Genomic DNA, 24,965 nt, shown 5'->3' with positions numbered 1-24,965 from the left:
GGTGCAATTGCCTGCCATTCGTGTCTTCCCATTGGACAGGTGGGATCGAATCCGAGGGACGATTCAGAGACGGGCGAATGTCGGTGAGAATTCCATTGGTTCAATGGACGGTTGTAGTTGGGGTAGATTGAGGTTCTGATGAGGGTAGCAGTAGCATTGAGCATCCCTGCATGTTCACAGACGAGGGGATGATTGATTCTGGATTATCTGCTGAGGGTGCTTCCCATTGTCGTGGCCAGAAATTGTCTGCGGTTGGACCAGGTTAGAATCAGAAATGCAAGCAAGAGAATAGCGCGGTACCTCAACGCAGACTGACCCGTATGATCACGACAAGAATTGACAGATTCCGTATAGAAGTCAGCCGACCAGTAAGCGATTCCTAAGATAGCTCAAGTTCCACGACAAGCCAGGCAAAGGAGAAGGAGCAGAGATTTAGACTATTGTCGCTGTTGACAACGACCATGAAATCAAGTCCATTGTTCGATATTCAAGGACAGAGTGTGCAAGGAGTGTGCAGGACAAAGAGCTCGCAAGGACAAGAGGAACACCGGTCCCTCAGCCATTGGCCAATCATAGTCCAAGGTTGACGTCACGCACGTGAGCCGACGCGTCCCTCCATCACGTGCCAAAACGCGGTCGCGTTGATTGTGATCGTCGTGGATCAAAACAACAAACCGACGCGCGACATCAACGAGCTTTTGGATATAAAAGCCCGCGTCCCTTCGGGTTAACGGCTTTCCTTATCCCCACCACCTCCACCAGCCACTCTTCCTCAAGTGACACGACTTTCGTCGTCGCTCATCAACACCACCAACACACCTCTCCTCATCGTTAGCAATGGCCCGAACCAAGCAAACCGCCCGCAAGTCCACTGGAGGTTCGTCCTAGTCTCCGTCGTTCATGATGTTGAGCATATCGTTAATCTTCTCTGTGATTTATAGGCAAGGCCCCCCGTAAGCAACTCGCCTCCAAGTCCGCTGCCCGTAAGACCGCCACCGTACGTTTCCTCTCTTCGTTGTATACAAATCCTTGGTATGCTCACCATATGCATGTTGTTTAGACCGCCGCTGGTGGTGTCAAGAAGCCCCATCGCTTCAGGCCCGGAACCGTCGCTCTCCGTGAAATTCGTCGCTACCAAAAGTCGACTGAGCTCCTCATCCGCAAGCTCCCCTTCCAACGTCTTGTTCGTGAAATCGCGCAGGATTTCAAGGTACGCTTTCTCCATGCCCTCCTATATTTTTGTGATATTGACGATTATGTCTTACAATACAGACTGACCTCCGCTTCCAATCCTCTGCCGTCATGGCTCTCCAAGAAGCCGCTGAGGCATACCTCGTCTCCCTCTTCGAAGACACCAACTTGGCTGCCATCCACGCTAAGCGTGTGACCATCCAACCCAAGGACCTCGCCCTCGCCAGGCGGTTGCGCGGCGAGCGATCATAAACTCCCTCAAACAAAACAAAATGCCCCTTCCACCACCATGACTTTAAATTCCCTCCGCCCCTCATTCTTAGCACGTTGGCGATCAAGTCGTCGACAATTGGGGTCTTCGTGATGATGGCTGCATGATGTTTTTTGGGGACTGCGTTCGCATCCTCTCCCGCTTCTCACTGTTTTTCGACTCGCGGTTTTCGTTTGGTTTCGTCTATCATTATTCCCTCTGCATTTGTAACATTATTCCTTGTACATTGCATCTTTGTACAGTCCCCTGCAATACGCTTCGTAATATAATCAGCATAGAAAGCATCGTTTGGTGTGAAAGTGAGGGCTCGACTGGCCGCTCCTGTGGCATTCAACGAACATATTCAACGACGCGCTTCGCGTTCAACAAACATCTCCGAGCGTTCGGAAAGCGCGTTATTTGCGCATATTATTTTCCAGCGCGATCAGCGTCCAGGGCGGCGCATCAGATTGACAGACAAGTCACAGTCATCAACCCGCACAGAGCACCACGGGTCTTCGCTTTTACATTTTCGGAGGTGTTGACGTCGTCGCAAGTTTGAATCCAAGTTCTAACCACACCCGACTGATGCCCTCCACACCAACTGGCATCCAAAACGACGACGAATTCTTGCAATGAACGTTTTCCACCTCCAGTGTAGGACTCGTTCTGCTCTACAACGCGTTTGGAGGTCTACAAGTCATACGACAGGTTCGGCTCGACTTGGCGTACGAAGGCTCTCAATACGCAAACTCTCAACTGGTCTTTATGCCAGTCCAAATACAGCCTCAGCGCCCTCCAGTTCGAACCTAACACCAAACTCGACAAACGCTAGCGCACATACGCCAACAACACCACCAACCAGACCCTATTCGACACGGTCCAATTTCGACTTTTCCACCAGTTCCTCTTCTTCGTCGTCTTCGGGGTCGAGTTCGAGGATTTCGCAGTCCTTTGATGGGTTGGGAAAGCATACTTCTACGGATGCGAGGCATGATAGTGTTGGACCGTTCCAGTTGGGGTTGTCACAGCAGGCGTTGAGGACGGGGCAGAAGTTGCCGAAATGGAGTGAGTTGGATACGAAGGGGAAAGGTGGGTGTTTTGTCTTTTGGGTTGTATCGGGCTCGACTTTTGTTTTCGGTCTACTTCGCGGTTGCGTTTCTTGGTTTTTCGTTCTCCAAGTTCGACTCTACCTTTTGCCTTTTTACGTTTCTCTTTTCCTTATTGACCTCAAACTCGAATTAAACCACTGATTCTTCTGTTGCAAACAGTCCTCCGAACAACAGCTCGAACGACGAACCTAACTGTCATCCTCCTCGGCGCGGGCCTCTCGGTCCTCCTCATCTACTCCCTCACCTCGGAACTCTTCTCCAAAAACTCTGCGACTGTCATCTACGGAGAGGCATGTGACAAGATTCGGAATTCGCCCAAGGTGCGTTAATTACTTATTACCCTTGCCCCCCCTCCCAACCATGTTTATTGACCTCGACTTCTTTACACCACCAGATCGCCAAATACCTCAACGGCCCCCTCACGTTCCACAACAACCCACCCTCCGCCAGCAGACCACGGCACCGCAGCCGGCACGTAACCTCCCAGGTCCTAATAGACGCCTACGGCCAAGAACACATGATCCTCTCCTTCTACGTCCGGGGGTCCTCCTCCTCATCATCATCACAACCTTCATACATGGACGAAAACCTCTCCTACTACGAACGCGCTGATCTCTGGATTAAAGATAAATTTAACAATGTGGTAGGGGGAGTGAAGGAGATGGATGTGGATGGTGTTGTGGAGTGGACGAAGGAGACGGCGGGGGAGGTGTGGGAGAAGAGTGTGCGGGCGTTCAAGTATTTGTCGGGGGCGCCTGTTAATGTTTCTTCTGTCACTCCTACTTCCTCCAAGACCAAGGCCAAGGCAGAGGATGAGGGCGCGGAGGATGAGAAGAAGAGCAGTGTGTGGGATTCAGTGTTTGGGTTGTTTTCGGGGTTGAAGGGATCGGTGGGGCAGGGTGGGCCTGGGGTTGTGGGAGGTGCGTCGGGCAGGGACGAGAGGAAGTTCGTGGAGGGTGATGTACACGCTGATTTGGTTCGGGTGGGTACTTTCCGTTTCTATCTTGTTGAATAGACTGCTCATACATGGCATTCTGTAGAACAAGGACGGATACTTTGTCTTCCGATACCTCTTGGTTGACATGCCTCGTACGTTCTCGACTTTCCCTGGTATATTCAACTCGTACTAATAGTCGCGATGCGAATTTTTTGTAGATTCGAAAGACCCTAATGCAGTTCGAGTCTTTGTTGAGCGCGCACCGGGTGTACGGGATAACGAGCCCGTCATGCGATGGGTGACTTCGTCGTCGTAAAAAAAGGCAGTTCTGTTTACGCCTGGTGTTGCGGCGGGTTGTCAGCGTTGGCAAAACTCGTTCGTTGTACCATAAAGCTAATTTTATTCGTTTTGCCTTTTTGATAACTTTTATTCGCTTTCGACCACAAGTTATCCCCCTCTGGTTCCTCCGCTGTTTGAGTACGTACCATACATAATCTAATCCTATTCATCTTCAAGCCTCGGGAGATCATCCTGCTCTTGTTTGGCTTGTCGTTTCATGGGGCAATTTGTAGAACTCGGAGTGTAGTGTTTGCGTACTTATGTACTTACATGCCAGGGTTGCGATATTGCACTTGGTCGGAATCCTTCTCCTTCTCCACTCGCTCCACCGCTCAATCCCTGCTACAGTATTCCCGTATCCTCGCTTTCCCACTGGCATGTACATACTACAACCTATCATAGACACAGCAATGCACAACCCTCTACTCTCCGAAGAGTTTCTGGACGCGTTTGAGTATTGAATCTTTGGATGGGTCTGCAAGTGCGTGGTGGATTAAAACCAAGTCAGCGAGTGTCTTTATTTAACACGGGTAGATGGGAGTTGGTACGAACCGTAAGGATGGTCTTTGGACGGGATCTCTAGGAGTGTTGGGAATGCTTTCTTGTAGAGGTCGACGGTTGGTCTGATCTTCTCTGCGATCTGTGGGTGTGTGTTAGTACTGTTGTACCTGAATAGTCTAGGGGAAGGTGTAGGGGGAGGAGACGGGATGGAGAAATGGACGAAGACGGACATGTTGGTTGATCAAGAGGATAGCAATATCTTTGCGTTCGGTGAACTCCTGGAATGCGGCTTCGATGGTGGGTACTTGGGTCTCTACAGTTCCGTAGCCGTCGAGTCGTCGAAGGGGTGGTAGCGGGGATCGACGTAAATGGTGATTCAAGCAGAGGAAGGAGGGACGTGGTTAGCAGCTTGCAGATGACAACGAGGAATAACGGACACGCACTAGAATCAACAATCAAAAAGTTCTTCTTCCCCGACTCGTTTATATGTCCAATACCAGCCAAGAGGAGACCGGTAATCGAGTCCTACGTATCCAAAGCCGTTCAGCGAACCCATATCCACATCCAATAATCTACAGCAGCGCGCACCTCATCTCCAATGACAGCGATGAGGTTCCGGTCTTTGAATTGTGTCGTGGAGGCCATGGCTTCGTCGTTGACCGTCTGCGTTGGGCGGCGGTCAAGTTTCAAGCTACATGTAAGTAGGTTCGGGACAGTCGTACTAGAGAACCCAAGTTGATCCTTATTTGGCGGGGGGAGATTAGATAACGTCATCAACAGGGTAGCGCGTCTATCCCTCTAGTCTTCCACTTTCTCTCACTCTCTCCAGTCTTTCAAACACGACCCCTCCAAAAAATGCAAGGCATATCAACAATATCCGACATATTTAACCGTCCTCCATCCATCGCTGAGGATACACTACAATACACGATCTACCCACCTGCAGCGCAATCGGACAAATCCTCAGTCACAACTTTTGCAGCGTGTATCCAGTCGTTCGTACAGGACCTCCTCGTTGAATCCAAGTTTCTTTGGCATCGGGATGCATTTGAAGTGAAGGTTGTGCCTAATCCGTACTATACACGTCCACCCAAAGATAAGGACAAGAAGGATGGGGAAGGGGAGCCGGAGTATATCCTCGAAGGCCGCATGCGGGTGGGTGATTGCGTCGATGATGAATGGTGTGTCGTCTGGTTGCTGAGAGAAGTCTCTTCAAAATGGGATTTGGCAGTCAGGTATGTGACTATCTTGCCTTGCATTTGTTTTAGGTGATTTAACCTTGTTTTCAATAGCGTGTTCGACTCGGATGGAGAATTCCTCCTCATCGAAGCGGCTGAAGCCTTACCTCCATGGGTCCAACCCTCAAACTCTGAGAACCGGGTTCGTTCAATCCTCCGCCCCACTCTCTCCTCAATCTACTTAACCCCCTCGCCTTTCCATCCTTACAGGTCTGGATATACAAATCCCGCCTCCACTTAATCCCACTATCCTTCATCTCCCCTCCCTCCTCCAAGAAACACCCGCGCCGCAAACTACCTGGACGTGGTGCACGCGGGAGCGGGGGCGGCAGCGACAATGAGGACAACCTCAACGAAGACGACGATGACGAGTTCATCTCTGTACCTGACGCTCTCAAGGCTATCCGAGACCCCCTTTGCCAGACCTTTGCGCCAAAGGGAGTTGAAGAGATTGTATGGAACCGGATTTCGAGGTACACTTCCCATTCGTCTTTGCGTTTGACGCGAATATGGTGTCTGACGGTGCATGGTGCAGTTATCCAGAAGCGTTGAAGAACCATGTGCATCGCACGAAAGCTTACATCCCAGCGGACGTCGCGAAAGCACTACATCACAATCCTGCACTCGTCCAACGAGCAGTCGAAACGTTCTATACGCGGGATGCTATCCAGTTACGCGTACGTTCCTTTCCGCCTTCACTCCTCCTTTCTTCCATCTATACCCTAAAACCAACGCTAACCCCTCCCTCTCAACCACATCCAGGCAGCCCACAAAATGACGCGCTTCCCACCACCCACCACCGCCCTCCACACCGTCACCCTAACCCGCACCGCCTACGCGCAACTCCAAGGCCAAAAGTTCCACCCTCCCAAGGTATTTGGGCGGTGGGAGGAGAGGGAGGGGACGAGGGAGTGGAGGTGGAGGGATGTTGGTATGAAAATTGTGAGTTTTTGGTTTTCTTTTTTCTCTTTTGAGTTCGGGTTTTGTGCCTTGACCCATGCTTCTATCTTTTCGTCTTGGGATATACGTGTTGGGGCATGGGACTAGGGATGGAACTAACAGAGGTTTCTGGTTTTTTGGTAGGCTGTAGGATTCGAGATGCTTTATCAAGAGAGTAAGAATCGACAGAATAGTCTCGGTATCACGGCTGAACGGGTGAAATCTTCCGTACGTCCCTCTTACTCCTTCCTCCACTCGTATCTTATCTGACTTGACTTTCTCTCCCTCTCTGCTCTGATCGTATCCCGCCTTCCTCGTCCCGCTTCAAATCTCTAACTCGACCCACTTGCATATCCAATCCCATTCAACTCGGTTCCACAACTAACACCAGTCCGAAGCAATCAAAGACTCCCTCCGCAACAACCCCGACTACCTCACCTACATCCAAAACCTCCTCTCGACGGGGTACTTCCGTGATGAAATCGAAGGGTCTGAAAAGTGGAAAGAGTTGGAGACGAAGGCTGCGTTGACGTTTGTGGAGGTTCGGAGGGCTGAGTGGGTATCCTTTCTTTCCCATTCCCATTCTCATTCCCATTCTCTTTCTCCTTCCCGTATCTTTTCTTTCCCCTCTTCCCCTTTCCGACTCAAAAAAGAGATAACTAACAGAATCCTTCCACTCTACTAGTGACGCCACAAGACCAAGTTTCGCAACCCAAGTCGACAGCGCGATCGCTCAAGTAGTTTCTGCACCTCCTCCTTCGACGGTTGACGACCCAGAAGACGACGACGCATGGCTCAACATTGACGAGAGCGATTTTGATAGTATGCTTGCGAAGGCTATGGGCTCCAAGGGCAACACTACCACTACCGGTACTTCTCCTCGTAAAGGTCAAGGCGGTGAGGTTGGAGAGGGAGAAGCGATGGATACACGAGAGGACGGAGTTGCGGGTGGTGATGGTGATGCTGATAGAGCAAGAGATGAAGACGCGTTCGCTTCGGTTCAAGCTAGTCGACTTAAGGATCTGGCTAGTAAAGTGGAAAAGTTTGTGGAGGGGGAGGGTGACCTTGAGGGTGCGAGGTTTGAAGAGTGCGTATATCCATTTCCTTTCCTTTCTTCATCGAACGAATACGAAAAGGATGGGTTCTGACTTGGCTTGGTTGTGCGTTGTGCGAATAGTGAACTACTCTCGGATGAAGAATTCAGCGACGACGAGGAAGAGTTTGGAGATGGAGATTCGGATGATGAATCGGATGTTGGTGGAGAGGCGATGGACCAAGACGACGACGGAAGACAAGACGACGAACACTCTACGACTACGGCCTCATACGTGAAACAAGCAACATCGCGGATGACAGAATCCGAGAGGCAAGCGGCTATGAACGAGCTGGTCGCTCCGCTCAAGGAGGGGGAGTACGGGCAGATGCCGGCGAGGTACAGTCAGTCGCAGCGTGTCAAGCCGACGACGATTGAGACTGAGGTTGTGGAGGACACGAGGGGTGGGGGTGTATCCAAAGCTAGTTCTGCTTCATCCAAGGATGGTGGTTCCACTACCAGCCTAGATGCAAATGGTACAAAAACGAGCGATGAGGGAGGAGGAGGAGGAGTGAAACCCCTCCCCAAAACCAAACCCATCCGCCCTCCCATAATCCCGCGCGACAAATACGAAGGCGTAGAATCTGATTCCTCCGATTCCGAGCCTGATTCCGAAGATGAAGAGAACCAACCTCAGGTCGTAGGGGTAGGGGATGGCCAAGGAGGCGAAGGAGGAGGGGAGGCAGAGTTTATAGATATGGACGAAGAGGAGGAAGAGTTTTTAGAGTTTTCGAGGCAGGCGTTGGGGATTAGTGAGGAGATGTGGGAGGGGATTGTTAGGGATCGGAGGGAGAGGGGGGCGTTTTTGCCGAAGAGTGTTTTGAAGGGGGAGAAAGCGAAGGAGAAGGCGAAGGAGAAAGGGAAGGAAAAGGAGTTGGTACCGCCTAAACCGGAGCCAAAGGCAGATGAACCCAAGTCTCAGAGGGCCACAGCAGAAGGACAGAACCAAGCGAACCCGTTAGACCCCGACGCGATCTTTGACAGACCAAAGAGACGACAACCGCATTCCGGTCCTCGACCTGATGCGAACCCTGCACTAGACTCGTTCGAAGCCGTGATGCAGGCTTTGGATGCGGAACTGGAGAAGGTGAAGAGGGAGAAGAATGGTGGTGGTGCACCTACCAAGGCTTCCACAACTCAAAAACAACAGCAACAACAGCAGAGTAAACCCGTGTTTGGACCTGAACCTCCTCCTCCACCTTCCTCCACCGCCAACTCCAACGCGAAAGGAAAAGGGAAAGGGAAAGCCAAGGCCCCCGTATCGTCCATCCCACCCATATCCGAATCCAACGAAAACGAAGACGAAGAAATGCAATTCGACGACGACTTTGACATCGAAGCGGCGATGGAACAAGAGCTCAGAGCAGCTCTCGAACGGGCTGACGACGACGAGTCGGATTCGGATGTCGATATGGAAGGTGGAGGGAGGAGAAGAAGTACTAGTGGATCGACGGGTAAAGGAGGTGAAGGGATGGATTATAACCTCATCAAGAATTTTTTGGAGAGTTTTAAGAGCCAGGGAGGGTTGGCTGGTCCGGTGGGGAATTTGGCGGGGAGGTTGCAGCCTGGGTGGACGTTGCCTAGGGATCAGGAGTAGTGGGGGTTCTGCTTCGAGGTTGTGTGGGGGGGTTTATTCTTCTGTGGTGGTGTATGTAGTATAGATTTAGGTGTAGGCAGCAGAAACGAATAGGATTTCGGACTTGGGGAGATAAAGCTAAAGCCCCTATTTGAGATGTGATGACGTTTGCTTGGCATTTTGAGTTCATTGATTGAGATTTCGAATCTTGTTCTGTGACTGTGACTATCACTTTGTTTACGACGACGACCGCCACCTCTAGAATGCCCTGCTGAACGACCTAATTAGACATCTATCGACGACTTACCCTTTCTTCTCTTATTCGTTCTCGACGATTCCACTACGACGCTACTGGCCATACAACTTTGACTGTTCCTCAGCAGTCCCGCAGCCATGATCCACGCAGTACTCATCTGTTGCGTCGCCTAGTCTTTCCTCTTGTCGAGCTGAATCTGACATGTACTCTTGGTTTCCCTCCTTCCAATCCTTCCATCTCCATCCCATACCCACACCACAACACAGTCAACACCTCCGGCCTCCCGCGCCTCTCCAAATTCTACACGCCCCTCCACCAACCCGCGGACACCGTCATCCAAAAAATCTTCTCCCTCGTCTCCACGCGCCCCGCCGGGCTCTGCAACTTTGTCGAAGCGCCCGAACTCGAAGCCTTCCTCGGCCCCTCCTCCGATCCCACTCTAAGTCTGAAGGGCGGGAGTAAAGGGATAAGGAGGCTGCAAGACGAGAGGTGGAGAGTCGTTTATCGGAATTATGCGACGCTTTATTTTGTGTTTGTGGTTGATAGTTCGGAGAGTGAGTTGGGGATTTTGGATTTGATTCAGGTGCGTGCATGGGATATTTTGGGAGTTTGGGGGTGTGCGTTGGGTTGTGGGACTGACGAGGGTTTTTGTTTGTGCTGTAGGTCTTTGTGGAATCGCTTGACCGAGCATTCGAGAATGTGTGCGAGTTGGATCTGGTCTTCCACTTTGACGAGGTCCGTCACCTCTTTCTCTCTGCAACATATCCCTACCTACCCCAGGAACTCACAATACCGCTCAATTTGGACTTGGACAGGTCCACCACATCCTATCGGAAACGATACAAGGCGGGATAGTCCTCGACACCAACATCGAGGAAATAGACCGATCGGGTACGTGCTTTGTCTCCAAACAGTAGTTTCTGACCGTCCATCCAACGGTAGTGAATCTACACCTCCTCCTTTCTTACTTTTGCCTCCCCTTCCTTCCTCTCCTTTCCCTCTTCCATCTCTCCCTTGACACCCACATCCTTCCCTCTCTCCTATTTGACAAACTATATCTAACTAACATTTTTCCCTCCCTGCAGTACAACAAGCGACACGAGCACGCAAAGAATCCTTTGCAAGTGCCAACCCTCTTTCACTGGGCGCAGGAGGACTGAACCCGCGAGCTGGAACGCCAAAGACGCCGCTTGGTCTGGGATGGCTTGCGGATAAGATTGTGGGGGCTACGAGTAGGCCATAGTAGTTAATACAGTCCTGGCAGCGGCGATCGGGGGACGTGGTAGCTTCAGGAGACTCAAGTGTTGGAACGCAATAAGGACAATTACAATTCGAATTTATCCAATAGCGACTATCTACAGGCATGTAAAGAGCGAATCAACTGGCAGCAGGCGTGGGCGCAATCGACAGCCCTGTTATCAGAGACACAAAGTGTTAGCTCAGCCGTCCGGGGTCAACGAAAAGGAATGCCACTCACGTTTCTTCTTCTTTTTCTTCGTCCCCTCCGCATTAGGATTCACACCCTTGATAGCAGCCTCCTGCCCAGACGGCGCAGGCGTCGCACTAGACCTCAACGCGCTCGTGGCCGGCGTTGCACCCCCACTATCCCCTCCTCCCCCCGCACTCGCCGGCGCACCCTCATTCGCACCACCAACACCCGTAGCAGAACTCTCAGCCGCAGCAAGCCTGGTATCGATCCCAGCAGGCAACCCAATCTTGGAATGCACAGCCGTCGTACGCATAGCGTTCATTAGCAGGATAGTGTTCTGCCGTTTCTGGGTGGTAGATCCGGGCGTGGGCGCACTCTGCGTTCCCTGTGTGCCTTCTTTGCCTATACCCCCTCCACTTCCCCCACCGCCAGGAACTTGCGAAGTGGCAGGTTCAGTCGGGTCCCCATCGACACCTCCGTCCCCACCGTCATCTCCCTCGGGCCCTCCAACTCCTCCAGCCATATCACTCAACCTCCCACCACCAGCCTTATCCGCCGTCGGATTGAGTGAAGGTACCAACTCCTTCTTCGCCGTACCCGTACCACCACCCTTCCCCCCTTTCTCCCCCGCCTTCTTCTTCGCGTCGTCCTCGGGCTCGCCGACGATGGGCCAGACGAAGCCCGTGCGCGGTGTGTAGTCGGGTCGCTTTTTGCGGAGGACGTCGAGGGTTGTTTGGAGGGCTGAGACCGAGGTTAGCTGATTGGGTTGGTGTTGGTTGGTTGGTTAGTGGGTTGGTGGGTGGGGTTTGGGTTAGTTTTGTGAGTTACTGTGAGGATGGAGGGTAGGCACTCACCAGGCGATTTGAAAGCAGGGAATATAAATCAGGAGCTTGGTATATCCTGTTATTGTTGATAAAGTACGCGGCCAGTGGTTTGACTACATGGATGAAAGGACTCGGTTAGCCAAAAATTGAAGAGAACACAATACGTCAAAAACGTACCTTCATCGGGGGATATCCTCTCCCTCTTATGGATGATAAAAAACGCAGGTGGCTGGGCGTGCACAACTGCGAATTCGATACCCGTGAAACGTCTAGAACAAGGAAAAAAGTCAAAAGTCAGTACTAGCTTCCGGTGAAGCCTCCAGACAGACACGTAAAATAGCCAATTGAGTAAACAGGGCAATCGAGGTGAAAAGGGCCCCTTCCATCCAACCCATCCAACCTAACCATACTCGGCCATGCCCGAACACATATCCTCTCCCCTTCAAACCAATTCCCAATTCCCAACAACATAGGGCACACGGTAGCAAGCAAGCAAGCAAACTCGACCAAAAACGATGCAAATAAACTCGAACAAAAAAACCCCTACCTCAACTCCTCAGCCTCATTAGCAATCGGCACACCCGTATAAATCGTCTGCATGCGCAACACCTGGTTGTTGCTCTGCTTGTCGTAGAACATCGAGGTGGCAAAGTAGTCGAAGACGTTTTGTTCTGTTAGGGGGCCGTTGGCCTGGGGATATGGATATTTGGGGTTGGATTTTGAAACAGTGGGTTTGGCGGGTGGAGGAAGGAGGAGGAGGAGGGTGGGGAGTGAGGTGGATATTCGTGTTGGAGGAACGTCGAGCAGGACAGGACAGGGCGAAGATCCATTCGCATTCCAAAACAACGTCCAATACGGCCGCAATGAGCAGACGAACGACCATTCAAACGAAAGCACGACACAGGGCATGTAGAAACATCGGCCATTCAAACGAGGATGGGAAGGACATGCAAGTCGGCGTACAAAAAGTAGCGAGATTAGAACCACAAAACCGCTACAAAAGGCATTCATAGACTCACCTGAATCCACTCGTGCCAAATGAAAAACCGATTACTGTAATCATCGGTAGGGTGTAGGTCGTTGATATCCATTACGGTCTATGTATTTCTTTCAACTCGTTTCTGGATCCTGTGTATTCTGTGCAATCTGCCCAGCGAGATGCGTGTGTTTGCAATGGTTTACGAGTAACCCAGAGGTATCAGCACAGTATGACCAGTTGCCGTGAAGCAGCGAATAAGCCAGGGATGTGGGTGGTCGTCGAGGTAGCGGTTCAAGGCCATTTCGGTCCACACCAAACAAGAAGCCGTCGGACGCGTCTGCGCGCGCTTTGGCCGCCACCTGCTCCCACACCCATTTACGTATGCCTATCGCTCTCATTCATACCTTGCACTCGATTTTCAGCAGTCACGAACACGCCTGCTATTCTAACAAGTAAATAAGGTTTCATTGAATTGGTTCAAAGTAAGTAAAAGGTAAAAAAAAAGGTAGCATATGTTATCAAAGGTAAAAGGGATCCAGCACAGTCGATTTCGATTATTTCGAGATTGGGATCAGAGGTAGACAATCCAAAGACAAGCAAAAAAGAAAAGAGGAAAGAGTGTGGATATCGGTACTAGATAGAAGAAGCAAAGTATGGAAAGAGGAAAGACAGAAGCACGAAAGGTCCATGAGGTTTTAGAAATTGAAAGGAGATTAGAACATATAAACGGGTTCTTGCGACGAGGCAAACGCCGCATCAGTACATTCCAGCAGCAGTCAAGAAATAGAGAGAAGGGGACGGGGACGAAAGGAAGGGGCGGGGGTGTAAGACGATTAGGAGGGAAGGGGGGATGAAATCATATCGAAGATCACGTCCGTCACGGGGCCAGGGCGGTAAGACACAAGGCGGTACGATACGTGATACATCGTATGCGCAGGACGCGACAGCGGATCCTGTCTATACAAACGAGAATCCATGGGTATTATAGATGTGAACAACCGAGCTGAAGGGTCATACGCATATGAAGGAGTGGTGGTGGCAAACAGAATGCCGGGCTGGAGACGCAAACAAATGTCGTCAGAACCTCGAGGCAATGTGGAGTAAAGGTGGCAGTGCACTTACTGCGGGGAAGAGTTGAGAGGCAGGCTTGAGGGCGAGTGGTCTACTTGACGGGCTCGACGCATTCGCATCGGGCGCGGCCGACCGAGCCCTTGCCGCAGGTGTCGCACCAGGTACGGTTCCCACTGGCAACGCCTATCTCCTTCTTGTTCTCATCCCTGTGGATGCTAACGAGGTGCCTGCTCAAGTCGTGCTTCCTGCTGAAGGAACGACCACACGAGCGGTGAGGGCAGACGTGAGGCTTCAACCTATTAGGGTCATGGGTAGCCATGTGCGTCTTGAGGTTGTAAGCCCTGGCGAAAGCTAGAGACATGGGCGCATGATTAGCATCATTTCCATCAAGTGCAAAGGAAGTATCAAAACATACACCGCGGGCAAGCATTGCATTTGTACTTCCTGCGGGGATCACGTTGCTCCCCTTCATCGATGGGCATCGTCGGCGAAGCTGCTTGTGGTAATTGCGCGTTGAGGTGGATCGGGGAGACCGTTCCCTGAGGAAGAGGGCCAAAATCGATGCCATTGAAATAGTCTGGAGCTGCGATTGAGCTGCGGCGGGGAGGACCGTAGTCGGAGAAGCTGGAACGGATGGGGAAGCGTTTCTCAGCAGCCGGAGGGCTGCGGGGAGGGGTGGGGGGCAGCCGCCCGAAAGACGTGGGATCACCATCGTCTTGCAAAAGGTGACACTTCGCAGACTGCGGAGCGCCGTAATCGGAGCCAACAGTGACTCGTTGGAAATCCATCTCGAATTGCGAGAAGATATTGTCCAAATCGCTGGTCTGGGGCTGCTGGGCGCTCGAAAGCTGGCTGGCGTACAAGGATGAGACGTCGCTGAAGATGTCGTCTGAAGCTGCCGATTCAGAGACACCCGAGGTTGTTATGGTGGAGAGAGGCCCAACTGAGCCACGGGGAATCTGGAAGCTCTGGTCGACTGTAAAGACCTGAAGCTGATCGTCGAAACCTTCGAGACCTGAATCGATATCGAATTCGAAGAACTCTGGGGGCGGGGCGACGAGGTCACAGGGAGAATGGAACGAGAGGAAACCCAGGTCCTGGTTGAACTGCTGCTGCTGCAGATAGTCCAAGTTGGGGAAAGCGTCGATTGACGGAGGATACTGGGGAATTGGGTCAGACATAATGGGCGTTATGAGGACTGCGCTGGATGACTTGTGTTGTGGATATTGCTCTGGTAAAGAGGTTTCCAACGTCTCCCTCCACCGCTGTATCCAGGCACGTGAGCTTATCACAATCACGTTCCCACACGGCTCATTCTCGCCGCTCGCACACGCAAGCGTTTCCGATCACAGCCTCATTGCACACCTTTCTTGACTCTGGTAACAATCTTCTATACTGGTCTCTCTTCTAAGAAATACTTAACATATATCGTCGATCTCTCTTCTATGGCCTTCCACCGCAGCACAGAAACTCATTTCTGAGTTTCTCGGTATACCGGCACACCTTGATTGTCCGCAGCCCGCAGCCAGAAATACACTTTGTTTTGATGCCCAGGTTCCCCTCGTCCTCACGACGCGACGTGGACGTGTCCTTAACACCCGCAGCCGCAGCACAACTAAAATATTGACGACTTTTTGGCCAATAGACGCGTCCGTTTTTCCGGTTAATCAACGAAATAGACAGACCGCAGCATCCTTCGCAATGTCTGGTCTTCCTGTCGGCAATACGGGATAAGGTACGCGACATCGATTAGTAAAACGCGCTCAGAGACCTATTAATAGCGGTTCAAAGGTATACGTGTCTTAGGACTATATCAAATTGCTGTAAAAGGCCAAGAAGCAGAATCTTACACATCTACATCCTGTGTTGTCTGATTCGGAGACCTCGGAGGTCAACAGTCCAAATGTCGAGGACTTTGAATGGACTCAGTGATTATTCCGATACATTGTCCAGACAACCAGACGAGCCCGCCAAACGCGAAACTCTGCCCGAATTCACCTTCTCAGTACCCCTGGAGAGGACACCGCCGACTACCTGAAACCATATGGGACGCTAGCTGCCAAGTCCCCCAACCCACTCTCGTCGGCGGAATTCCACTTACCATTTGGGCCTCGACAGCCTACTCTCCTGAATCCAAGGTCAGCCCGAACTTATCAGTCCCGATGACATAGACCCGACCCTCGACCCCTCGGCGCTTATCACTTAATCTCACTCCAGGATCTGCATTCCTACCCCACCACTGACCGCTTATGGCTTTATGACTCAACAACACCAATGGCGCGACTTTCAAGACCTCTTGCATACGTGTCGCAATTCAAAAGGATAATATACCCAGACCCGGTAATTCAGTTCGTCTTTGTAAACCTGGGGGCACTGGTTTCTGCACTTCTGGAGCTAGGATGTCTGAAAGGAGTATCTCTTTGGAACTGATGATAATCGATAGGCACTACTAAGTCGTAATGGCATGGTTCTCCCTGGATCGACGGAATACTAATTTCTTCTATCTGACTCGTGCTCTTGCATTTCTTCTGCCGTGTTCCTCATGATTCTAACGTCTTCACAGAACGCCACGTCAGCCTGGCCTCAGGAGCAACACATGGGTGCGCTATGTACCTTCTCGTTACGAATCGATAGAAGGAGGTGAGACAAGTCTATCGATACCGTATTGACTCGACCCTTCCAGTGATTAGGGTGAATAGATAGGGATGTCACGACGTCGACGAAAACGACTGTGATATCGCCTTCGTGATCACTGTACGACAGCACGTCCACTCTTCGTACACTCCGTCGGCCGAGCTTGCTAGAAAACACGTCCGTGAGCAAGGCTATTAATTGTTCAGCCTGGGCTCGCAAATCCCTCAGCTTCTCGTCGGAACCACTCTCGTCAATCCCCTTCTCATCGGCCACGCCCTACACCCTCTACGTCACGACACCCGCCTTTCTGGTCCATCGAGCTAAACATAACTCCTCGTCAAAGATCACCGGACCACTCAGATGACTCTTTGGAACTCCCCTGGAACCTCCTCACCCTTCCGTCGATTCTTAAACCAAGTACATCCTCTTCCTCCAATACGACCGTTGCTCTTCTTCTCTATTGTCTCAAGGATGGCTTTGGAGAGGGAACTGGAATGGAATGGAACACCTCGTCGATGGTTTTGTTCTCTCCAACTTGGAATTTGATGCAGCGAAGGACTGGGTAAGTCCCCTACCCCTATGTATACGTCCTCCGGGCGTATGCTTCGGTGAGAAAAGCGCTCACGAGCCAGTCGGGTATGCTTGTGATAACTTAGGACCGTATGTTTGTTCCTCTTCTTCCATTTCCCAGAACATAGTCCATAGTATGAAGAACACTTCATTAATACATTGATCGAAGAATATAAGACTTGTTTTTGCCCTATTAGTGACTTTTGCATCCAGTCCTTTGGGCGATCAACGAATGTTCCACGGTAGTCCACAACAAAGTCTATACTCCCCTCTCGATTAAGTATGAGTAGAACAACGACCCGCTGAATAGTACAACGCCAGTTGTGTTGTGACGGGACGGACGACCCGAGGTAAAATGGCAACTCGAACGTTCGATCAACGATAACATTAAAACATATCTTATGTACCACAAGGGCGCTTTTTTATTCTACTTACTTTCATCTCGTCCAGTAAATGTAGCACGTTGTCTGACGGTCTCAAGTCGAGACGCGAAAACCAACTTGAGCATGGCAGCTATGAAACGGAAGTAAATCCTCACTTCCAAAAGCAGTATCTCCGCTCATGTCCGCCACCTCCCCCCCAGAAACTACAAGGGACTCTTCGATATCATGACGTTCTCGTCTTCCAAGCAAGGAACAACAACAACCTCGAATTCATCTGAATACCTCGACCTCGACGGCTTGTTCGGCACCTGGAAACATACAGTAGCCGCACAGTCCACGAAATTCGAACCAGGTTCAAGTTATTGTTCAGACTCTGACTTGTTGGATGGCGGCTTTGAGCGGTGATACAAAACTTGCAAAACGTAACTTTTGAGAATCCACCATGCGGGCCTTCGTCCGACGTCTACTTTGTATCTCGAATCCGTAGTGAGTACAGGGTAATCCAAGGCGATTCTGGGTGCAGAACTTCAACTTGAACTCGAAAATAAGTACTACCCGACTTGTGGCGAAGCTTCGAAAATTCCCAATATTCTACGCGCCATCTCTCCATCATCATCTCTCGAGAAGACAAGTAAGCCACCGAGTAATTCCTTCGTTCTTGCTATTGTAAACCTGGCCCTGCGATACCATGACTGGATTATCCGAGGAACCAAGATGCAATCATCTTGCCAGGCCCAGAATTGATGTCCGAATTGACGAGAGTTGACGACGACGTCGACTTCGAGGGACAGACAATAGACATAGGAGGAGTCTCCTCCCGTTGAGCAGCAAAAAGGATGAGAAACCCCGCTGAGGTACCAATTCATTTAGAATGCAGCCTAGAGGGGCGATCTGATCATGAAGGAAGGGAACAGCATCACTTTAGGCGCCCGCGGCTTATTCTCTTCTCCTCCAAAAAAAATGTCGATTCTGGTCCCATCTGAGCCCAATCCTCAATAAATCCTCAAGTGAGAATAGACGCGGCATGGTATGGTCGATAGCCAGGTGCTTGTATTGCATTCACGCTATTAATAACCGCCTCACACCCGTCAAAACCACAGTATTGTACTGACCAGACATCCCGCAACACACCTCGTAACCTCAGCAACCGCCGAAGCGCAAGCACCATCCCCTATTTTCAGACCAGCCACCCTCGACTATTGTTTCAACGACTTGGATTCCGCGCTCAGCTGTGATAATAACATCCGAACGGGACGACGGACGATAGCTTTGAGTTCCATGATTTGATCCCGTCAAGTCAAGCATGTAGGCTCACAATTAAGGAGGGTTACTACGGAGAAGGGTGTATTATACGATACGAAGCTAATAGTTTCAAGTTGGACCCTCGACGTCAGTTTCAAGGCACCCCGGCTACACTCCGGACCAGTAGTAGGACTATAACCCAGATGCGAAGTGGGTTCGGGAAATCGGAAATATGGATGTGTTCGGAGCGAATGCAAACACGGAACGCGTATCAGATAATGAGTTGAGAAGAAGAATAAGGACTGGATACTATGTGTTCCGACGAGTCGTAAAATGCAGAAAACCAAGTTCCCGACACCTCACAAGGGCATCAACATACGCCACCCAGCCAACTCTGAATTCTGGCTCACCTTAACCATCACAGGGCTTCCCCTTCCATTCCTCCAAGAAACAAAGTGATCTCCACAAGCACGGAGCCTCATTCCTCCAGAGTATACACAATTCAAACGGCGTCTACATAACGCGTATGTCAATCCATTATCACAAAATAGCAGCGATAACGAAGCCTTAACGTAAACCTCTACGCGACTTCGCAAGTCCACACAATTAAGCAACCCCACCCAGCTGACCCGACTTCCATCTCCATTCCACCTCACTTCGTGTGGTACGGCAAACTAAGGCAACGCTGAAAATATATCTATTATGACTACTTCTGACGGTGGTGATCAGCTGGGTGCTTCATTCCAAGTTCCTTACATTACGCTATGATCTCAGCCAATTCTAAAGTGTTCCCAACATACCTCTCGCGACCGATATCGATGTACCCACTAATCAAGACCGAGAAAGAGACTCCGCGTTTCAACCATCAATCGAGACAAGGGCCCTGTGAGCGCAAAGTAAGCAAGAAACTTGATGGAACGGGAAGTACGATTGTCAAAGTCAGAGCTTGTGGCGAGTTCGAGACCGCTATGGGTATTTAATTGAGGTTCCCGCGAAACAGGGGCAAGTAGATGGGTATGACGGCAGGAACATGCACGAGAGTAACCCTCAAACTCAATGGAAACGATCGTTCTTCTGCTCCAAGTTGAGCCCCAACTTGGTGCTTCCTGCCGATGGGGAGGACCGTACGCGCGTTGTGGTGATCTCAACGCCAAAGACAAGGCCGCAACATACCTTTCTGGGGTTTATACACCCTCGTTCTCGACGCGAATAAGCCCGTGTACGATCGCCTATACCTATCTCTGACTTTCATGCACAACCAAGTCGTGTAATCCATATTGAAAGTTGCCTACATCGACGGTGGTTATGAGGCGCGGAAGCGAACGCGGATGACTCGATGATATGTGAGCTCACAAAAGGGTAACCACATATCCAACTTCCATCTTCTTTCCCTCAAAACGTGTGAGACATGGGCAAGGAAAGCGATCCATGAATACAACAGACGAAATGAGATTACAGTGCTAAAACACAAGAGATTGGATGCGACGAGAGACTGGGAGATAGAGGCATGGGATATGACCGGGGAAAGGATGCTGTGCGTATGTGGGCGTTGACGATTTGAGCGAGAATGCAAGCGTGTGTGTATAGCGTAGCTAGGACAGGTACAACTGAGTGGTGACCTAGTTCTTTCTACGGAATGAGCAGCCTGTAAAGCGAACAAGGAGGGAACATTGTGAGCGTCGGAATACCGGGTCGATAACGCAACGGGAAGGAGACGTACCCTCGGTCAGTCTTGCCTTGCCACCAGTTGGTTGGCACAAGACGCTCGTGCACGAAGAGCAGATAACGACAGTCTGGGCGTGCGAGAAGACAGTGGTAATGGCGAAGCAACCTAAACAGAGGAGAAAACGAGGTCAACATGAGCTCGTACGATCGAAACAGAAATATGGGTCCGTGTCCCCTCTCCGCCCAAAAAATCACACTCGCAATCATCATCTCAGATCGCAGAGAGATTGGAAGGACGAATCCGACGACTGGAACCGTATGAAACGTGAACTCACCTGGGCACTTGACGTCCATGAAGTAGGAGTTGGGCGATTGCACGAGACGCTTGAGCTTGTGCTGCTTGGCCTCGTGTTCAGCAGAAGGGTTCAAGAGATCAACGGCGAGAGTCTATAAAACGACCAAAAGTGAGCTCAAGAACGCAGACAACGACGACGACGCTCTATACGCACCATGGCGAATACTTTTAGAGGGCTGCAACGAGTTGATTCTCTTTTTTTGGTGGCTGTCGCTGACGGGCGATGGGACGCGGGCGAAAGTTGTGTTGATACTGACGAACAAGGTTCGGCGCTCTTTTAATTTTATGATCCGAAATTTGGTCGGCACCGCAAACAGCCGAACTGACTCGCTCTTTCTCAAGGTGAATGTTTTTCTCCTGTTGCGCTCACACAGGAATGTATTCGGACTACTGCCAGCGGTTGCGAGCCCTACCAAGTCACTTTCCATTAGATTTGGTTCTCAGTCCCCCTACCAATTAGAAAAATCTGACTGAAAACAGATTATTTTGAGTCCCATCGTTGCTTTCCCGGCGAGCATATGGTTCGGAACGGAAGGAAGTTTCGACTTGGGAGAGGGATGATCAGAAAAGCGGCAGTAAAGCATGGTTTCTTTCTCGCGTTGGAGCCGCTGGAATGTAAGCAAACGACCCATCGGATAACGTTTTCTCATGTACGTGTTTCGAAATCTATAGACAATAACCGGAACTACCCAGCCATCATCTTCCAGCGAGAATTCAAGCTGCCAGGGCGTTGAGCACTCAGAATGCGCCTACGTTCTCTGCGCGCCTCACTTCACAGCATTTCTCTCCCCAAATGGGCATGGCTACGCAATAAGGTGGTCAATTGTAATTAGCAAAGGCTCGGTTGGCATGGAAGTAAGATGAAGCGGGCGGAGGATTTTCGTCGACCAGGAAAGGAGAACAAGGATCTTTTGTGTGTTTCTGGATGAATGACAGCCGTCGGTGAACGACTACGCTGGCGGGGTAAAGATTTCGGAAAAAGAACGGGTGTTACGAAAGCCAAGGGAGGGAACAAGGCCTGGTTAAGAAAGTAAGGTCAGTTGGATGATGGGATGTCACCGGAGAAGGCAGCGTGGAGGGCACTTTATTGTCTTTTACAAGGAAACAAAAGGTTAGTCGGTTCTGTGTACGTGTGATAGCACAGGGTCTTTATGACCCCTAGAGCTACCTCGGATTCATATAAACAGCCCGGTTTCCACTGGAATCTAATCACCAACCCAAAGGACCTGGTTTCCTTTCCTTTTCTTCGTTTTCGTTCTTACGACCCCTAATTTTGCACACGAGGTTTGTCAGATCCTGGTTCCGGCTTTTACACCCGTTGACTCCAATTCCATCTTCCGTTCCTACCCAGCCCGTTAGGTCAGTCCATATCGTTTATCCGATCGCGCCTTCAAAACGTTCCTGACCAGAAAAACATAACAGATTCCTGCCCTTTTAAGCCTCCGTCTTGTGTTTGACGCACTCCTCTGACGCCCATCTTCCTGACGCCGCTGTGCTTGCCTGCTGCTACGCGAACCTATCCCTATTTAACCCTGGTCACAACCTCTTGAGCCGACAAGCTCATACTATCTATCCTCCTCCACCGACTATTCGTTTTCAAGTCCCTCTATCGCCGGACGATACCCATTACCCTTAACATCCGTCGCTCTTCACCTCTATCACCAATCACCATGTCCTCGACCAACCTCACCGTCACCCTCTCCCATGCCATCTCCTTCCTGACTTCGCCCCTCCTCTCCTCCTACACCGCGGCAACGATCATCAAGCTTCAGTCGGTCCTGGAAGCCAACCTCACCGCGTTGTACGCGCCCACCTGGTCCGTGAAGGAGCCTCTGCGGGGCTCGGCCCGGCGATGCCTCACCCTCTCGCCAGACTGTCTCCCTCCACGTTCCATTTACTCTGCCTGTCTCGCCGCAGGTATCCAGTGGTTCGACTGGATTGCAGCCCTTGGTGGCCGGGAGTTTGATTTCTACGTGGACCCCGGATGCGTTGCCATCCGATACACGTCTGGGTCCAAGGGCGCCGCGTCTGGCCAACTGATCACCGTCTGGGCTGGTGAGGTCGTCGCCCCTGCCCTGCCCACCCCCCGGACTGGCCTCGCCAGCTTCAACGACGCCCAGAACGCCGCCATCCGCAGAGCCTTCTGCGACAGCAAGACCCTTGCTCAACAACTCCTGGAGGAGGACGACGAAGACGAGAAGATCTTCAATATGATCGCCGACGAGGTCAGCGGTCCCACACCCGGCGCCGTCTGGGTTCCCCCTATCATCACCCAATTCGCCGACTCGACCCGCTCGTCTTCGCCCCTCTCCAGCAGCTCGGGCTACTCCCGATGCAGTTCTCGATCATCAAATTCGAGCTCATCAAGCCTCTCGTATGGTGGCTCTGATGTGACTTCCAATGCGTCATCCTACGGCTCCTCGTCCCACCTCCACGCCTCTTCAGAACACCGACCCCGACGCGAGAAGCCCAGGGGTTCCCGCGTCTTCGTCGACAGCTCCAAGACGGAGGTGACGCCCTACGACGGCGGCAAGACCACTGTCCTCACAGGTGGTGTCATGCTTGGTGGCAACCCCAAGGCACAGAAGTCCAGGAAATCGACTTCTCCTGCCAGCTCCGCAAGCAGCTGGCGCTCTTCCCGAGCTTAAGAGGGTGGCGCAACTCACACTTCGCTCTTATTCGTTTCGATCCGTCCTCCCTCTCCCCCTCATAGGTCGCGTTGTACGTGACACTCTTGGTTTCGTTCTTCCCTCCCTCCCTTTCTATCTATAGCATCGCCTCGCTTTGGTTACGACGTGCAAGTTGCTCCCCCTCATCCCCTTTTTTATTATTTCTTCTTTACGCCCCCTCACGAAACGATCCAGCAAGCAAGCAAGTTTCCTCGGCATCTCTCCTCCACCCTACAACAGCGCTTCCTTCGACAGGCAAAAAATCTACGGACCCTCGCATTGTGTGCATATTTTGTGCTTCTACATTACTTTATTTATCCCCTTCGTAGCATCTACGGATAATCCTCTCTCTTCCACACTCTGTCTCTCTCCACCTGCATCGCCATCCCATCTAGCATTTTTTCTCCCTTTCTTCAACTTTGTAGCAAAAACATTTACATACTCTCTTTTTTGTGCCTTTGTAACCCCACCACACCCGCTCCCGCTATACCAGCGCTTGGCTGTCCTTTCTTCTTCTTCTTCTTCTTCTTCTTCTTCTTCTTCTTCTTCTTCACGCCTTTTAACGCCATCGCATACGACCTTTTACGGGCTATTATATTAGGCATCTTTAATTACCGCTCGTCCCGTTTTTGCCCTTCACCTCGACTGTTGTAGTTGATTTTGTTTTCTTCTTCGTGTCTTTGTTGTAGTAGTAGGAATATGGGCTTCCGCTACCTAATCGAAAAACATTGTAACTCATACTACCTGCTTGTGTGATTTCGAGTCCTCGTTCGACTTCACGCCTTCGACGAGTCGTCAAGCAATTTTTTTCTCGTCCACTCCCATGACGTCTTCCGACCATCTCTCGAGTCGAGTTCCGAGCCTTCAAAAACATTTTGGGGATATGTACCATACTGTTACATCGGGCGACTTACAAACCGACAGCAACCGCGTGTAGGTTCGGTCGGGTATATTCATTGCTATGCATGCAGCGGTGGTTGGCCACGACCCAAGTCTTCTTGATAAGGAAACAATTTATCTTCATCCAGGTACCTGAAAATCATGGTGCTTAATTAAATGCCTGCGCTTTCTTCGTTTTTCTTCGTGTACGGCCGGGTGAAGAGAGGTGAGGAAGTTCCGGGATTACGAGGAGGATATGTGTCCCCGTCGGGCTACGAAGCTGTAGGTGAGGTTGGTGAGGGTCTTCGTTCAGATTGGGGTCGTTGAACTCGAGACCGCCGTATCGTGACGTTGCACGTCGAGGCGCTTGTTACGAGCGCGGCACCCCTTGGAACTGATGGCCAAGTACGATCACTTGTGAAAACATGAGCATCTACCGCTGTGGCCGGCGGTTCAAAATGCAGGGCTTCGATCGACCATACAGGATGCGATTCGATTTCAAGCAAAAAATTGAATGGATCGGGCCAAACCCTGATCACCCACGAGGGCGATTGAATTCAGAGTCGCCGGGTTGCATACGTGCATACGTGCACCAGGCAGAGGAGGACCGTACATAGGTTGTTGAAAGACTCACGTGCAAGGTGGGATGTAAATTCACAATTCCAGTTTCCAGGAAGTTCGTAGGTGCAAATCCACCCTCTCCGGCAGTGGATTGTCTGGCAGGAGTGGTGATAGAAATTGTCAGGCTTCCATAGTTCGAACCTCGCTACGATTTCAACGTATCAGTCCAACCTGAAGCAAGAGGAGGAGTAAGAGTTACACAAATTGTGTCA

The 24,965-nt window shown here is 51.0% G+C and overlaps 12 protein-coding genes across 12 annotated transcripts; 6 read left to right on the top strand and 6 right to left on the bottom strand.

Annotated features, from left to right (window-relative positions):
- Positions 1-752: 752 nt before the first annotated feature.
- CC1G_04396 (histone 3) lies at positions 753-1,746 on the top strand. Its single transcript, XM_001828373.2, has 4 exons — positions 753-877; positions 942-997; positions 1,061-1,210; positions 1,273-1,746. The coding sequence occupies exons 1-4, from the start codon at positions 838-840 to the stop codon at positions 1,441-1,443; spliced, it is 417 nt and encodes a 138-aa protein (XP_001828425.1). The 5' UTR covers positions 753-837; the 3' UTR covers positions 1,444-1,746.
- A 330-nt stretch (positions 1,747-2,076) lies between these two features.
- CC1G_04395 (hypothetical protein) lies at positions 2,077-3,806 on the top strand (the record flags this gene model as incomplete). Its single annotated transcript, XM_001828372.2, has 5 exons — positions 2,077-2,533; positions 2,713-2,873; positions 2,948-3,535; positions 3,594-3,642; positions 3,709-3,806. 5 exons carry the CDS (start codon positions 2,077-2,079, stop codon positions 3,804-3,806), a joined length of 1,353 nt encoding a protein of 450 aa, XP_001828424.2.
- A 204-nt stretch (positions 3,807-4,010) lies between these two features.
- Positions 4,011-5,032, bottom strand: CC1G_04394 (hypothetical protein). Its single transcript, XM_001828371.2, has 5 exons — positions 4,919-5,032; positions 4,774-4,855; positions 4,561-4,643; positions 4,382-4,469; positions 4,011-4,304 (listed from the first exon to the last, which is right to left on the bottom strand). The coding sequence occupies exons 1-5, from the start codon at positions 4,973-4,975 to the stop codon at positions 4,252-4,254; spliced, it is 363 nt and encodes a 120-aa protein (XP_001828423.1). The 5' UTR covers positions 4,976-5,032; the 3' UTR covers positions 4,011-4,251.
- Positions 5,033-5,185: 153 nt separating this feature from the next.
- On the top strand, positions 5,186-9,197 carry CC1G_04393 (hypothetical protein; the record flags this gene model as incomplete). The annotated part of the gene is made up of 8 exons (XM_001828370.2): positions 5,186-5,565; positions 5,623-5,710; positions 5,779-6,041; positions 6,104-6,245; positions 6,331-6,510; positions 6,899-7,062; positions 7,193-7,594; positions 7,685-9,197. The coding sequence occupies 8 exons, from the start codon at positions 5,186-5,188 to the stop codon at positions 9,195-9,197; spliced, it is 3,132 nt and encodes a 1,043-aa protein (XP_001828422.2).
- A 372-nt stretch (positions 9,198-9,569) lies between these two features.
- On the top strand, positions 9,570-10,675 carry CC1G_04392 (orange-PA; the record flags this gene model as incomplete). Its single annotated transcript, XM_001828369.1, has 5 exons — positions 9,570-9,581; positions 9,623-10,015; positions 10,096-10,167; positions 10,248-10,323; positions 10,518-10,675. 5 exons carry the CDS (start codon positions 9,570-9,572, stop codon positions 10,673-10,675), a joined length of 711 nt encoding a protein of 236 aa, XP_001828421.1.
- Positions 10,676-10,809: 134 nt separating this feature from the next.
- Positions 10,810-12,594, bottom strand: CC1G_04391 (hypothetical protein; the record flags this gene model as incomplete). Its single annotated transcript, XM_001828368.2, has 5 exons — positions 10,810-10,844; positions 10,910-11,618; positions 11,716-11,798; positions 11,863-11,954; positions 12,233-12,594. 5 exons carry the CDS (start codon positions 12,592-12,594, stop codon positions 10,810-10,812), a joined length of 1,281 nt encoding a protein of 426 aa, XP_001828420.2.
- A 1,232-nt stretch (positions 12,595-13,826) lies between these two features.
- On the bottom strand, positions 13,827-14,916 carry CC1G_04390 (hypothetical protein; the record flags this gene model as incomplete). Its single annotated transcript, XM_001828367.1, has 2 exons — positions 13,827-14,086; positions 14,151-14,916. The coding sequence occupies 2 exons, from the start codon at positions 14,914-14,916 to the stop codon at positions 13,827-13,829; spliced, it is 1,026 nt and encodes a 341-aa protein (XP_001828419.1).
- A 1,124-nt stretch (positions 14,917-16,040) lies between these two features.
- On the bottom strand, positions 16,041-17,447 carry CC1G_13600 (hypothetical protein; the record flags this gene model as incomplete). The annotated part of the gene is made up of 4 exons (XM_002912021.1): positions 16,041-16,290; positions 16,349-16,535; positions 16,764-16,946; positions 17,375-17,447. The coding sequence occupies 3 exons, from the start codon at positions 17,445-17,447 to the stop codon at positions 16,444-16,446; spliced, it is 348 nt and encodes a 115-aa protein (XP_002912067.1). The 3' UTR covers positions 16,041-16,290; positions 16,349-16,443.
- A 711-nt stretch (positions 17,448-18,158) lies between these two features.
- Positions 18,159-19,904, top strand: CC1G_04389 (hypothetical protein; the record flags this gene model as incomplete). Its single annotated transcript, XM_001828366.2, has 8 exons — positions 18,159-18,176; positions 18,248-18,329; positions 18,467-18,553; positions 18,632-18,711; positions 18,989-19,088; positions 19,339-19,460; positions 19,565-19,688; positions 19,849-19,904. 8 exons carry the CDS (start codon positions 18,159-18,161, stop codon positions 19,902-19,904), a joined length of 669 nt encoding a protein of 222 aa, XP_001828418.2.
- A 93-nt stretch (positions 19,905-19,997) lies between these two features.
- CC1G_04388 (40S ribosomal protein S27) lies at positions 19,998-20,787 on the bottom strand. The gene is made up of 4 exons (XM_001828365.2): positions 20,739-20,787; positions 20,565-20,676; positions 20,285-20,395; positions 19,998-20,209 (listed from the first exon to the last, which is right to left on the bottom strand). The coding sequence occupies exons 1-4, from the start codon at positions 20,739-20,741 to the stop codon at positions 20,184-20,186; spliced, it is 252 nt and encodes an 83-aa protein (XP_001828417.1). The 5' UTR covers positions 20,742-20,787; the 3' UTR covers positions 19,998-20,183.
- A 1,467-nt stretch (positions 20,788-22,254) lies between these two features.
- CC1G_04387 (hypothetical protein) lies at positions 22,255-23,232 on the top strand (the record flags this gene model as incomplete). The annotated part of the gene is made up of 1 exon (XM_001828364.1): positions 22,255-23,232. One exon carries the CDS (start codon positions 22,255-22,257, stop codon positions 23,230-23,232), a length of 978 nt encoding a protein of 325 aa, XP_001828416.1.
- A 455-nt stretch (positions 23,233-23,687) lies between these two features.
- CC1G_13599 (hypothetical protein) lies at positions 23,688-24,210 on the bottom strand (the record flags this gene model as incomplete). Its single annotated transcript, XM_002912020.1, has 2 exons — positions 23,688-23,842; positions 24,168-24,210. 2 exons carry the CDS (start codon positions 24,208-24,210, stop codon positions 23,688-23,690), a joined length of 198 nt encoding a protein of 65 aa, XP_002912066.1.
- Positions 24,211-24,965: the final 755 nt, after the last annotated feature.

This window comes from Coprinopsis cinerea, assembly GCF_000182895.1.
Source record: "Coprinopsis cinerea okayama7#130 chromosome 1 map unlocalized cont3.1, whole genome shotgun sequence".
NCBI classification, from domain to species: Eukaryota; Fungi; Basidiomycota; class Agaricomycetes; order Agaricales; family Psathyrellaceae; genus Coprinopsis; species Coprinopsis cinerea.
The sequence above is the reverse complement of the archived record's forward strand: the minus strand, read 5'-3'. Positions and strand labels throughout refer to the sequence as shown.